Source organism: Leptodactylus fuscus, chromosome 8 (genome assembly GCF_031893055.1).
Source record: "Leptodactylus fuscus isolate aLepFus1 chromosome 8, aLepFus1.hap2, whole genome shotgun sequence".
Lineage (NCBI taxonomy): Eukaryota > Metazoa > Chordata > Amphibia > Anura > Leptodactylidae > Leptodactylus > Leptodactylus fuscus.
This window is the reverse complement of record NC_134272.1, coordinates 96,616,620-96,631,418: the sequence shown is the minus strand read 5'-3', so window position 1 is coordinate 96,631,418 and position 14,799 is coordinate 96,616,620. Positions and strand designations below refer to the sequence as shown.

The 14,799-nt window shown below is 52.1% G+C and overlaps 1 protein-coding gene across 1 annotated transcript in view; it reads left to right on the top strand.

Moving 5' to 3' along the window:
* ITGB5 (integrin subunit beta 5) overlaps positions 1-14,799 on the top strand; it is a 63,859-nt gene that overhangs the window by 45,690 nt on the left and 3,370 nt on the right. Inside the window, exons 9-11 of the mRNA XM_075285486.1 lie at positions 1,105-1,239; positions 5,312-5,748; positions 10,458-10,512. Of these exons, the coding sequence (XP_075141587.1) occupies positions 1,105-1,239; positions 5,312-5,748; positions 10,458-10,512 (627 nt within the window). The remainder of the gene's footprint in view (positions 1-1,104; positions 1,240-5,311; positions 5,749-10,457; positions 10,513-14,799) is intronic.

Sequence of the window (14,799 nt, the reverse complement as noted above, 5' to 3'; positions counted from 1 at the left end):
TCTCCTGACATGGCTGATAACAGATAGTAATAGATTGTATTCTCCTGTCCTACAGTCGGCCTCTCCTCTCCTGACATGGCTGATAACAGATAGTAATAGATTGTATTCTCCTGTCCTACAGTCGGCCTCTCCTCTCCTGACATGGCTGATAACAGATAGTAATAGATTGTATTCTCCTGTCCTACAGTCGGTCTCTCCCCTCCTGACATGGCTGATAACAGATAGTAATAGATTGTATTCTCCTGTCCTACAGTCGGCCTCTCCTCTCCTGACATGGCTGATAACAGATAGTAATAGATTGTATTCTCCTGTCCTACAGTCGGCCTCTCCTCCCCTGACATGGCTGATAACAGATAGTAATAGATTGTATTCTCCTGTCCTACAGTCGGCCTCTCCTCTCCTGACATGGCTGATAACAGATAGTAATAGATTGTATTCCCCTGTCCTACAGTCGGCCTCTCCCCTCCTGACATGGCTGATAACAGATAGTAATAGATTGTATTCCCCTGTCCTACAGTCGGCCTCTCCTCTCCTGACATGGCTGATAACAGATAGTAATAGATTGTATTCCCCTGTCCTACAGTCGGCCTCTCCTCTCCTGACATGGCTGATAACAGATAGTAATAGATTGTATTCCCCTGTCCTACAGTCGGCCTCTCCTCTCCTGACATGGCTGATAACAGATAGTAATAGATTGTATTCCCCTGTCCTACAGTCGGCCTCTCCTCTCCATTAACCTCTTGTGCTCCTGTGGTTTTGCTCTGGGCTTGGCCCGGTTCCAGCACGTTCCGCTTGTCCTGTTCAGACGTGTCGGTGATTTCTTTGTTGGCGGGGTCGGATTGTGCAGCCGCTGGTCACTGTTCACACAGCACACACATTGTATATAGCACCCCCTATAGGATACCAGTTATAGTTACAAGTCTTGTCTCCTGCATTGCCGCCATATTCTCAGCTGGGTTGCATGTAATTGTCATGTGACACATGAAAATAAAACAATACAAGTGGGTGGAGTCTGACAACTGTTGATTACAGTTCTTACAAGGTCACGTCTCGGAATGTCGCCTCATTATTTGCTTTTGCTCTTTTTCTTCTGACGGCTTCTAGAACATTCGATCCAAGGTGGAGCTGACCGTATCCGAGACCCCTGATGACCTCAGCCTCAGTTTCACAGCAACATGTCAGGACGGAGTATCGTACCCCGGGGTCAAGAAGTGCGGGGAGCTGAGGATCGGTGACACGGTACGTGGCCGGTGTAACAGGCAGAGTCTCAGGTTGTTGCATCTTCTCCGATTCTGGACACTCCAAGATACTTTGTATCCGTGATGGGACTTGGCATTGTTGTCATCTGTTCCCTGACCTGTCCTGTGCAGCCCCAGACCAGCCGCACATGATACATGACCCCGCAACCCCCAGACCAGCCGCACATGAAACATGACCCCGCAACCCCCAGACCAGCCGCACGTGATACATGACCCCGCAACCCCCAGACCAGCCGCACATGATACATGACCCCGCAACCCCCAGACCAGCCGCACGTGATACATGACCCTGCAACCCCCAGACCAGCCGCACATGATACATGACCCTGCAACCCCCAGACCAGCCGCACCTGATACATGACCCCGCAACCCCCAGACCAGCCGCACGTGATACATGACCCCGCAAGCCCCAGACCAGCCGCACCTGATACATGACCCGGCAACCCCCAGACCAGCCGCACCTGATACATGACCCCGCAACCCCCAGACCAGCCGCACATGATACATGACCCTGCAACCCCCAGACCAGCCGCACGTGATACATGACCCTGCAACCCCCAGACCAGCCGCACCTGATACATGACCCCGCAACCCCCAGACCAGCCGCACGTGATACATGACCCCGCAACCCCCAGACCAGCCGCACATGATACATGACCCCGCAACCCCCAGACCAGCCGCACGTGATACATGACCCCGCAACCCCCAGACCAGCCGCACCTGATACATGACCCCGCAACCCCCAGACCAGCCACACCTGATACATGACCCCGCAACCCTAATCTCTATATCACACACAATGTATCACTCCCATCATCCCTGACCCCAGGAGCTGACAATCTAATCTCTATATCACACACAATGTATCACTCCCATCATCCCTGACCCCAGGAGCTGACAATCTAATCTCTATATCACACACAATGTATCACTCCCATCATCCCTGACCCCAGGAGCTGACAATCTAATCTCTATATCACACACAATGTATCACTCCCATCATCCCTGACCCCAGGAGCTGACAATCTAATCTCTATATCACACACAATGTATCACTCCCATCATCCCTGACCCCAGGAGCTGACACTCTAATCTCTATATCACACAATGTATCACTCCCATCATCCCTGACCCCAGGAGCTGACAATCTAATCTCTATATCACACACAATGTATCACTCCCATCATCCCTGACCCCAGGAGCTGACACTCTAATCTCTATATCACACACAATGTATCACTCCCATCATCCCTGACCCCAGGAGCTGACAATCTAATCTCTATATCACACACAATGTATCACTCCCATCATCCCTGCCCCCAGGAGCTGACACTCTATTCTCTATATCACACAATGTATCACTCCCATCATCCCTGACCCAAGGAGCTGACAATCTAATCTCTATATCACACACAATGTATCACTCCCATCATCCCTGACCCCAGGAGCTGACAATCTAATCTCTATATCACACACAATGTATCACTCCCATCATCCCTGACCCCAGGAGCTGACAATCTAATCTCTATATCACACACAATGTATCACTCCCATCATCCCTGACCCCAGGAGCTGACACTCTAATCTCTATATCACACACAATGTATCACTCCCATCATCCCTGACCCCAGGAGCTGACAATCTAATCTCTATATCACACACAATGTATCACTCCCATCATCCCTGCCCCCAGGAGCTGACACTCTATTCTCTATATCACACAATGTATCACTCCCATCATCCCTGACCTCAGGAGCTGACACTCTATTCTCTATATCACACAATGTATCACTCCCATCATCCCTGACCTCAGGAGCTGACAATCTAATCTCTATATCACACACAATGTATCACTCCCATTATCCCTGACCTCAGGAGCTGACAATCTAATCTCTATATCACACACAATGTATCACTCCCATCATCCCTGACCCCAGGAGCTGACACTCTAATCTCTATATCACACACAATGTATCACTCCCATCATCCCTGACCCCAGGAGCTGACACTCTAATCTCTATATCACACACAATGTATCACTCCCATCATCCCTGACCCCAGGAGCTGACACTCTAATCTCTATATCACACACAATGTATCACTCCCATCATCCCTGACCCCAGGAGCTGACAATCTAATCTCTATATCACACACAATGTATCACTCCCATCATCCCTGACCCAGGAGCTGACACTCTAATCTCTATATCACACACAATGTATCACTCCCATCATCCCTGACCCCAGGAGCTGACACTCTATTCTCTATATCACACAATGTATCACTCCCATCATCCCTGACCCCAGGAGCTGACAATCTAATCTCTATATCACACACAATGTATCACTCCCATCATCCCTGACCCCAGGAGCTGACAATCTAATCTCTATATCACACACACAATGTATCACCCCCATCATCCCTGACCCCAGGAGCTGACACTCTAATCTCTATATCACACACAATGTATCACTCCCATCATCCCTGACCCCAGGAGCTGACAATCTAATCTCTATATCACACACACCATGTATCACTCCCATCATCCCTGACCTCAGGAGCTGACAATCTAATCTCTATATCACACACAATGTATCACTCCCATCATCCCTGACCCCAGGAGCTGACAATCTAATCTCTATATCACACACAATGTATCACTCCCATCATCCCTGACCCAGGAGCTGACAATCTAATCTCTATATCACACACAATGTATCATCCCCATCATCCCTGACCCCGGGAGCTGACAATCTAATCTTTATATCATACAATGTATCACTCCCATCATCCCTGACCCCAGGAGCTGACACTCTAATCTCTATATCACACACACAATGTATCACTCCCATCATCCCTGACCCAGGAGCTGACAATCTAATCTCTATATCACACACAATGTATCACTCCCATCATCCCTGACCCCAGGAGCTGACAATCTAATCCCTATATCACACAGTGTATCACTCCCATCATCCCTGACCCAGGAGCTGACAATCTAATCTCTATATCACACAGTGTATCACTCCCATCATCCCTGACCCCAGGAGCTGACAATCTAATCTCTATATCACACAATGTATCACTCCCATCATCCCTGACCCCAGGAGCTGACAATCTAATCCCTATATCACACAGTGTATCACTCCCATCATCCCTGACCCAGGAGCTGACAATCTAATCTCTATATCACACAGTGTATCACTCCCCTCATCCCTGAGCCCAGGAGCTGACAATCTAATCTCTATATCACACAATGTATCACTCCCATCATCCCTGACCCCAGGAGCTGACACTCTAATCTCTATATCACACACAATGTATCACCCCCATCATCCCTGACCCAGGAGCTGACAATCTAATCTCTATATCACACACAATGTATCACTCCCATCATCCCTGACCCCAGGAGCTGACAATCTAATCTCTATATCACACACAATGTATCACTCCCATCATCCCTGACCCAGGAGCTGACAATCTAATCTCTATATCACACAATGTATCACTCCCATCATCCCTGACCCCAGGAGCTGACAATCTAATCTCTATATCACACACAATGTATCACCCCCATCATCCCTGACCCCAGGAGCTGACAATCTAATCTCTATATCACACACAATGTATCACTCCCATCATCCCTGACCCCAGGAGCTGACAATCTAATCTCTATATCACACACAATGTATCACTCCCATCATCCCTGACCCCAGGAGCTGACAATCTAATCTCTATATCACACACAATGTATCACTCCCATCATCCCTGACCCCAGGAGCTGACAATCTAATCTCTATATCACACACAATGTATCACTCCCATCATCCCTGACCCCAGGAGCTGACAATCTAATCTCTATATCACACAATGTATCACTCCCATCATCCCTGACCCCAGGAGCTGACACTCTAATCTCTATATCACACAATGTATCACTCCCATCATCCCTGACCCCGGGAGCTGACACTCTAATCTCTATATCACACAATGTATCACTCCCATCATCCTCTGGGTTAGAGGGTCTTCTCAGTGTTGCTTTGTCTTTGCAGGTGTCGTTTGAGGTTTCGGTAGAGGCGCGGTCTTGTCCCCATTGGGGGGCCCCCGACACCTTCACTATAAAGCCGGTGGGATTTCGGGACACTCTGGAGGTTCTGGTGGTTTATGACTGTAATTGCAGTTGCTCGCAGCACGTGGAGAGCAACAGCGGGAAGTGCAGTGGTAACGGAACGTACAGCTGCGGCATGTGTAAATGTGACGCCGGCTTCCTGGGCGCGCGCTGCGAGTGCGGGGAGGAAGATGACAGCAGCGACGTGTCCCTGATCACCTGCCGGGAGTCGGAGAGCCACACGGTTTGTAACGGTCGGGGGAGGTGCATCTGCGGCCTGTGCTCCTGCTACGAGAGCGAGTTTGGACGCATCAGCGGCTCGTACTGTCAGTGCGACGACTTCTCGTGTGCCCGCTTCAAGGGCGTCCTGTGCTCAGGTGAGTTCTGAGCGCGCTCCGATTATACCTGGACAGAGGTGGGAGGGGCTACAGAGACGCTGCTTATAATAATAATAAGGGAACGTGTGAGGGCCTCAGCTGCTGCAGAACCGCATTCAAATAGACAAAAAGAGCTTGTGCAGCAGCTGAGGTGTGTGACTGTGGCCCCTGTGCCGTCAGGTCTGGAATGTCTTCCATGTGTCTCAGGACTGGGGGGGGGGGGGGGTCCGGCTGCGCCTCTTCCTGTCTCCTCGTCTTGTTTACGTCTCGTGTCCGCCGCGTCGCCTCTGACCGCAGTGTCGGCTTCTGTTGCGGTTATTGTGCAATAATGTCATGTGATTTGGGGATTCTGTGCTGCACGTCTCGGCCTCCCCTCCCCCACCGTGACTCCGCAGACCCCCGGTTCTTACTTCTTGGTTGTCACCGCCTGTTGCTCCTAGCAACTAATCACAGCGCAGCTTTCGCTTTAGCCAGTGCAGAAGAAGTAATGAAAGCTGAGCTCTGATTGGTTGCTATGGGTAATGATGGTGTAGTCTGGTGCGGGACGTGAGGGGGCGGAGCATGACAAGGATACTGGACAGTCTGGCGCTGTGCCCCGCCCCCTCGGTATAACATGGGTTACCAGCTGCAGTTTCCTTTCTTCCAGGGTTTTTAGGCTTCTGTAGTCTGAACCTACCGAGCAGCCGGGTCATTGTCTGTGACTGGTGGGGGCGCTGTATGTACAGTCTGTATCTGGTAGGGGGCGCTCTGTACACTGTGTGTGTGGTGGGGGCGCTGTATGTACAGTCTGCATCTGGTAGGGGCGCTGTATGTACAGTCTGTATCTGGTGGGGGCGCTCTACACTGTGTGTGTGGTGGGGGCGCTCTGTGTACAGTGGGTGTGACTGGTGGGGGCGCTGTATGTACAGTCTGTATCTGGTAGGGGGCGCTCTGTGCACGGTGTGTGTGGTGGGGGTGCTCTGTGTACAGTGGGTGTGACTGGTGGGGCGCTGTATGTACAGTCTGCATCTGGTGGGGGCGCTCTGTACACTGTGTGTGTGGTGGGGGCGCTGTATGTACAGTCTGTATCTGGTGGGGGCGCTCTACACTGTGTGTGTGGTGGGGGCGCTCTGTGTACAGTGGGTGTGACTGGTGGGGGCGCTGTATGTACAGTCTGTATCTGGTAGGGGGCGCTCTGTGCACGGTGTGTGTGGTGGGGGTGCTCTGTGTACAGTGGGTGTGACTGGTGGGGCGCTGTATGTACAGTCTGCATCTGGTGGGGGCGCTCTGTACACTGTGTGTGTGGTGGGGGCGCTGTATGTACAGTCTGTATCTGGTAGGGGGCGCTCTGTGTACAGTGTGTGACTGGTGGGGGCGCTGTATGTACAGTCTGTATCTGGTAGGGGGCGCTCTGTGTACAGTGTGTGACTGGTGGGGGCGCTGTATGTACAGTCTGTATCTGGTAGGGGGCGCTCTGTGCACGGTGTGTGTGGTGGGGGCGCTCTGTGTACAGTTTGTGACTGGTGGGGGCGCTGTATGTACGGTCTGTATCTAGTTGGGAGCGCTCTGTGTACAGTGTGTGACTGGTGGGGGCGCTGTATGTACAGTCTGTATCTAGTAGGGGGCGCTCTGTGTACAATGGGTGTGACTGGTGGGGGCGCTGTATGTACAGTTTGTATCTAGTAGGGGGCGCTCTGTGTACAGTGGGTGTGACTGGTGGGGGCGCTGTATGTACAGTCTGTATCTGGTAGGGGGCGCTCTGTGCACGGTGTGTGTGGTGGGGGCGCTCTGTGTACAGTTTGTGACTGGTGGGGGCGCTGTATGTACGGTCTGTATCTAGTTGGGAGCGCTCTGTGTACAGTGTGTGACTGGTGGGGGCGCTGTATGTACGGTCTGTATCTAGTAGGGGGCGCTCTGTGTACAATGGGTGTGACTGGTGGGGGCGCTGTATGTACAGTTTGTATCTAGTAGGGGGCGCTCTGTGTACAGTGGGTGTGACTGGTGGTGGTGCTCTATGTACAGTCTGTATCTGGTAGGGGGTGCTCTGTGCACGGTGTGTGTGACTGGTGGTGGTGCTCTATGTACGGTCTGTATCTGGTAGGGGGTTCTCTGTACACTGTGTGTGACTGGTGGGGGCGCTCTGTGTACAGTGGGTGTGACTGGTGGGGGCGCTCTATGTATGGTCTGTATCTAGTAGGGAGCACTGTGTACATGGTGTGTGTCACTGGTGGGGGCGCTCTATGTACAGTCTGTATCTGGTGGGGGCGCTCTGTGTACAGTGGGTGTGACTGTTGGGGGCGCTGTATGTACGGTGTGTATCTAGTAGGGGGCGCTCTGTGTACATGGTGTGTGTCACTGGTGGGGACGCTCTGTGTACAGTCTGTATCTGGTGGGGGCGCTCTATGTACAGTCTGTATCTGGTGGGGGCGCTCTACACTGTGTGTGTGACTGGTGGGGGCACTGTATGTACTGTCTGTATCTGGTAGGGGGTGCTCTGTGTACAGTGGGTGTGACTGGTGGGGGCGCTGTATGTACGGTGTGTATCTAGTAGGGGGCGCTCTGTGTACGGTGGGTGTGACTGGTGGGGGCACTGTATGTACGGTGTGTATCTAGTAGGGGGCGCTCTGTGTACAGTGGGTGTGACTGGTGGGGGCGCTGTATGTACGGTTTGTATCTAGTAGGGGGCGCTCTGTGTACAGTGGGTGTGACTGGTGGGGGCGCTGTATGTACGCTCTGTATCTAGTAGGGGGCGCTCTGTGTACAGTGGGTGTGACTGGTGGGGGCACTGTATGTACGGTGTGTATCTAGTAGGGGGCGCTCTGTGTACAGTGGGTGTGACTGGTGGGGGCGCTGTATGTACGGTTTGTATCTAGTAGGGGGCGCTCTGTGTACAGTGGGTGCGACTGGTGTGGGCGCTGTATGTACGGTCTGTATCTAGTAGGGGGTGCTCTGTGTACAGTGGTAGAGGGTGCTCTGTGTACAGTGGGTGTGACTGGTGGGGGCGCTGTATGTACAGTCTGTATCTGGTAGGGGGCGCTCTGTGTACAGTGGGTGTGACTGGTGGGGGCGCTCTATGTACGGTTTGTATCTAGTAAGGGGTGCTCTGTGTACAGTGGGTGTGACTGGTGGGGGCGCTCTATGTACGGTTTGTATCTAGTAGGGGGCGCTCTGTGTACAGTGGGTGTGACTGGTGGGGGCGCTCTATGTACGGTTTGTATCTAGTAGGGGGCGCTCTGTACAGTGGGTGTGACTGGTGGGGGCGCTGTATGTACGCTCTGTATCTAGTAAGGGGTGCTCTGTGTACAGTGGGTGTGACTGGTGGGGGCGCTCTATGTACGCTCTGTATCTAGTAGGGGGCGCTCTGTGTACAGTGTGTGACTGGTGGGGGCGCTGTATGGACGCTCTGTATCTAGTAGGGGGCGCTCTGTGTACAGTGGGTGTGACTGGTGGGGGCGCTGTATGTACAGTCTGTATCTGGTAGGGGGCGCTCTGTGTACAGTGGGTGTGACTGGTGGGGGTGCTGTATGTACAGTCTGTGTCTAGTAGGGGGCGCTCTGTGTACAGTGGGTGTGGCTGGTGGGGGCGCTGTATGTACAGTCTGTATCTAGTAGAGGGTGCTCTGTGTACAGTGGGTGTTACTGGTGGGGGCGCTGTATGTACGGTTTGTATCTAGTAGGGGGCGCTCTGTGTACAGTGGGTGTGGCTGGTGGGGGCGCTGTATGTACAGTCTGTGTCTAGTAGGGGGCGCTCTGTGTACAGTGGGTGTGGCTGGTGGGGGCGCTGTATGTACGGTTTGTATCTAGTAGGGGGCGCTCTGTGTACAGTGGGTGTGACTGGTGGGGGCGCTGTATGTACGGTGTGTATCTAGTAGGGGGCGCTCTGTGTACAGTGGGTGTGGCTGGTGGGGGCGCTGTATGTACAGTCTGTGTCTAGTAGGGGGCGCTCTGTGTACAGTGGGTGTGGCTGGTGGGGGCGCTGTATGTACGGTTTGTATCTAGTAGGGGGCGCTCTGTGTACAGTGGGTGTGACTGGTGGGGGCGCTGTATGTACGGTGTGTATCTAGTAGGGGGCGCTCTGTGTACAGTGGGTGCGACTGTTGGGGGCGCTGTATGTACGGTGTGTATCTAGTAGGGGGCGCTCTGTGTACAGTGGGTGTGACTGGTGGGGGCGCTGTATGTACGCTCTGTATCTAGTAGGGGGCGCTCTGTGTACAGTGGGTGTGACTGGTGGGGGCGCTGTATGTACGGTCTGTATCTGGTAGGGGGCGCTCTGTGTACAGTGGGTGTGACTGGTGGGGGCGCTGTATGTACAGTGTGTATCTAGTAGGGGGTGCTCTGTGTACAGTGGGTGTGACTGGTGGGGGCGCTGTATGTACGGTGTGTATCTAGTAGGGGGCGCTCTGTGTACAGTGGGTGTGGCTGGTGGGGGCGCTGTATGTACAGTCTGTATCTGATAGGGGGCGCTCTGTGTACAGTGGGTGTGACTGGTGGGGGCGCTGTATGTACGGTCTGTATCTGATAGGGGGCGCTCTGTGTACAGTGGGTGTGACTGGTGGGGCCGTCAGTGCGGGGGGGGGGGGGGTGGTGAGCAGAGAATCTGGGTCACTATTGATGGGTGAGGCGATGGTCTCTGATGCGGGGGAGGGGCTATAGATATTCTCTCAGGGTAACTCCAGATACTACAACCCCCGGCATCAATTACTCTTTAAAGGGCCGGTGCAGTTCTTTCTTTTAGACCGTGCAGATCAGTTCAGGGTCAGGATCTCTGTCAACACTTCTCACAGCTGAGGGTTTGTTACAGTGCAGACCGACCTCTATACACATCTTGGTGTCTTGTAGTTTGTTACAGTGTATCAGTGCAGGCGGTGCTACAGGGACGGTCTTGACCCTCTCAGCATGGGACGGGGGTGTAGTTTCCGTGTGCGGAGGGGGCTGCGGCCGGGCCTTGTTTTCTGGCGAAGGAGCCGCTGGGGTCAGAGATGTGTCCGGGCCAATATGGCCGCCATATCGCTAGACCCTGCCTGACACACCTGGGCAGATCTGGTAAGGCGGCCATATTGGTTATTACTCACTTTCCCTGGCTTCTGAAGGGTAGTAATATATAGTCTGCTCCCATGTACATCTCAGGAGCCTGGGAAAGCTGGGTGACCGCCCCTGGTGGGACCGGTTTGTGTGGCCCCCTTCGTTCCCCCCATCAATAGGCCGATAACTTGAAGGGGCCGCGTCAGGTCATGTCACCCCCGGGGGCTGCTAATTGCTGCTGGCATATAAATCAGCTGGGGGCGGGTATGGCTGAATGGGATGGGGGGGCTGCAGAGGGGGCGAGGGGGGGGGGGGCTGCAGAAGGGGCGAGGGGCTGCAGAATTATAAAGGGGGACCCTTATTTCACATGCAAATCTGATGGGAGTGTTGTGAGGGGAGGCCGAGGGTCTGCGCAGCCCCCGCCCAGCAGTGTGCCAGGAGATGAAAGCATCTACAATAGGGGAGGGGGTGTCCAGCCATGAGATGCAGAGCGCTAATCCTTAAAGGGCCAGCGTCCATATAATCTGAAGTTCCAGGCGGGCACAGCTTCTTTTTGAGGAGGGGGCTGGTCCTGGCCCTTGGAATGTATTATGTTGATTCTGTAAATGCCCGTCCTAATCCCTCCAGATATTCGGGGTTCACAATGGTGCAGCTCTGCGTTCCTTGGTATAGACACAGGACATGCGGCAGCCATTATCTCTGCATCTGCCCCTTTAAGGTCTCCTCTCGGAGGACAATGACCGCGGGGTGGCCGGGAGTTTGTTCTCATTGGTTCTTGGCACAGAATGGCGGCCGTCTCAGCGGTGGGAATTCTGACACTTCGCGCCGGCGGGGTCTGGCCGTTCATTCTTGGAGCTCTCCTTAAAGGGCCAGCTGTCCTCAGTCATTGTACCCCCTAACAGCCAATCAGAATGCAGCTTTCATTGTATAAGCCGCCCTGGAGTAATGAGCCCTGGTCTGTGATTGGCTGCAGTGAAAGCCCTGCCAGGCCTGAAGACCCCGTATCACATATGGCCCCTGCTATGTGGGGCCCTTCAGGCTTCATACACCCCCCCCCCCCCCCCCCCCGCAGCTCCGGCTTCTGTCACTGAATCTCACCAGGGTCCATATATCCTACTGATGGCTCCAGATCCCCCCCCCCCCGGACACCGGCTCTGATTTATTTTTTTTTCTTTACCCCTCATTCTTTTGTGTCCGGCCCCCCAACAATGGCGCAGAATAATCCCGTGTGCGAGTAGTCACCGGACCGCAGCTCTTCAGTGTCTCAGCCCATTGTAGGGGGGTCTCTGGTATCTACCCCAAGAGGGTCTCATCCCGCAGCATCGGGGCCACAGCAAGAAACCGACAGATACTGATAACGTCCTCACTGTCAGGGATGATGGGAGTGATACATTGTGTGATATAGAGATTAGATTGTCAGCTCCTGGGGTCAGGGATGATGGGAGTGATACATTGTGTGTGATATAGAGATTAGATTGTCAGCTCCTGGGCTCAGGGATGATGGGAGTGATACATTGTGTGATATAGAGATTAGATTGTCAGCTCCTGGGGTCAGGGATGATGGGAGTGATACATTGTGTGTGATATAGAGATTAGATTGTCAGCTCCTGGGCTCAGGGATGATGGGGGTGATACATTGTGTGTGATATAGAGATTAGATTGTCAGCTCCTGGGGTCAGGGATGATGGGAGTGATACATTGTGTGTGATATAGAGATTAGAGTGTCAGCTCCTGGGCTCAGGGATGATGGGGGTGATACATTGTGTGATATAGAGATTAGATTGTCAGCTCCTGGGGTCAGGGATGATGGGAGTGATACATTGTGTGATATAGAGATTAGATTGTCAGCTCCTGGGGTCAGGGATGATGGGAGTGATACATTGTGTGTGATATAGAGATTAGATTGTCAGCTCCTGGGGTCAGGGATGATGGGAGTGATACATTGTGTGTGATATAGAGATTAGATTGTCAGCTCCTGGGGTCAGGGATGATGGGAGTGATACATTGTGTGATATAGAGATTAGATTGTCAGCTCCTGGGCTCAGGGATGATGGGGGTGATACATTGTGTGTGATATAGAGATTAGAGTGTCAGCTCCTGGGCTCAGGGATGATGGGGGTGATACATTGTGTGTGATATAGAGATTAGATTGTCAGCTCCTGGGGTCAGGGATGATGGGAGTGATACATTGTGTGTGATATAGAGATTAGAGTGTCAGCTCCTGGGCTCAGGGATGATGGGGGTGATACATTGTGTGTGATATAGAGATTAGATTGTCAGCTCCTGGGGTCAGGGATGATGGGAGTGATACATTGTGTGATATAGAGATTAGATTGTCAGCTCCTGGGGTCAGGGATGATGGGAGTGATACATTGTGTGTGATATAGAGATTAGATTGTCAGCTCCTGGGGTCAGGGATGATGGGAGTGATACATTGTGTGTGATATAGAGATTAGATTGTCAGCTCCTGGGGTCAGGGATGATGGGAGTGATACATTGTGTGTGATATAGAGATTAGATTGTCAGCTCCTGGGTCAGGGATGATGGGAGTAATACATTGTGTGTGATATAGAGATTAGAGTGTCAGCTCCTGGGGTCAGGGATGATGGGAGTGATACATTGTGTGTGTGATATAGAGATTAGAGTGTCAGCTCCTGGGGTCAGGGATGATGGGAGTGATACATTGTGTGTGATATAGAGATTAGATTGTCAGCTCCTGGGGTCAGGGATGATGGGAGTGATACATTGTGTGTGTGATATAGAGATTAGATTGTCAGCTCCTGGGGTCAGGGATGATGGGGGTGATACATTGTGTGTGATATAGAGATTAGATTGTCAGCTCCTGGGGTCAGGGATGATGGGAGTGATAGATTGTGTGTGATATAGAGATTAGATTGTCAGCTCCTGGGGTCAGGGATGATGGGAGTGATAGATTGTGTGTGATATAGAGATTAGATTGTCAGCTCCTGGGGTCAGGGATGATGGGAGTGATACATTGTGTGATATAGAGATTAGATTGTCAGCTCCTGGGGTCAGGGATGATGGGAGTGATAGATTGTGTGTGATATAGAGATTAGATTGTCAGCTCCTGGGCTCAGGGATGATGGGAGTGATACATTGTGTGATATAGAGATTAGATTGTCAGCTCCTGGGGTCAGGGATGATGGGAGTGATACATTGTGTGTGATATAGAGATTAGATTGTCAGCTCCTGGGCTCAGGGATGATGGGGGTGATACATTGTGTGTGATATAGAGATTAGATTGTCAGCTCCTGGGGTCAGGGATGATGGGAGTGATACATTGTGTGTGATATAGAGATTAGAGTGTCAGCTCCTGGGCTCAGGGATGATGGGGGTGATACATTGTGTGTGATATAGAGATTAGATTGTCAGCTCCTGGGGTCAGGGATGATGGGAGTGATACATTGTGTGATATAGAGATTAGATTGTCAGCTCCTGGGCTCAGGGATGATGGGGGTGATACATTGTGTGTGATATAGAGATTAGAGTGTCAGCTCCTGGGCTCAGGGATGATGGGGGTGATACATTGTGTGTGATATAGAGATTAGATTGTCAGCTCCTGGGGTCAGGGATGATGGGAGTGATACATTGTGTGTGATATAGAGATTAGAGTGTCAGCTCCTGGGCTCAGGGATGATGGGGGTGATACATTGTGTGTGATATAGAGATTAGATTGTCAGCTCCTGGGGTCAGGGATGATGGGAGTGATACATTGTGTGATATAGAGATTAGATTGTCAGCTCCTGGGGTCAGGGATGATGGGAGTGATACATTGTGTGTGATATAGAGATTAGATTGTCAGCTCCTGGGGTCAGGGATGATGGGAGTGATACATTGTGTGTGATATAGAGATTAGATTGTCAGCTCCTGGGGTCAGGGATGATGGGAGTGATACATTGTGTGTGTGATATAGAGATTAGAGTGTCAGCTCCTGGGGTCAGGGATGATGGGAGTGATACATTGTGTGTGATATAGAGATTAGAGTGTCAGCTCCTGGGGTCAGGGATGATGGGAGTGATACATTGTATGTGATA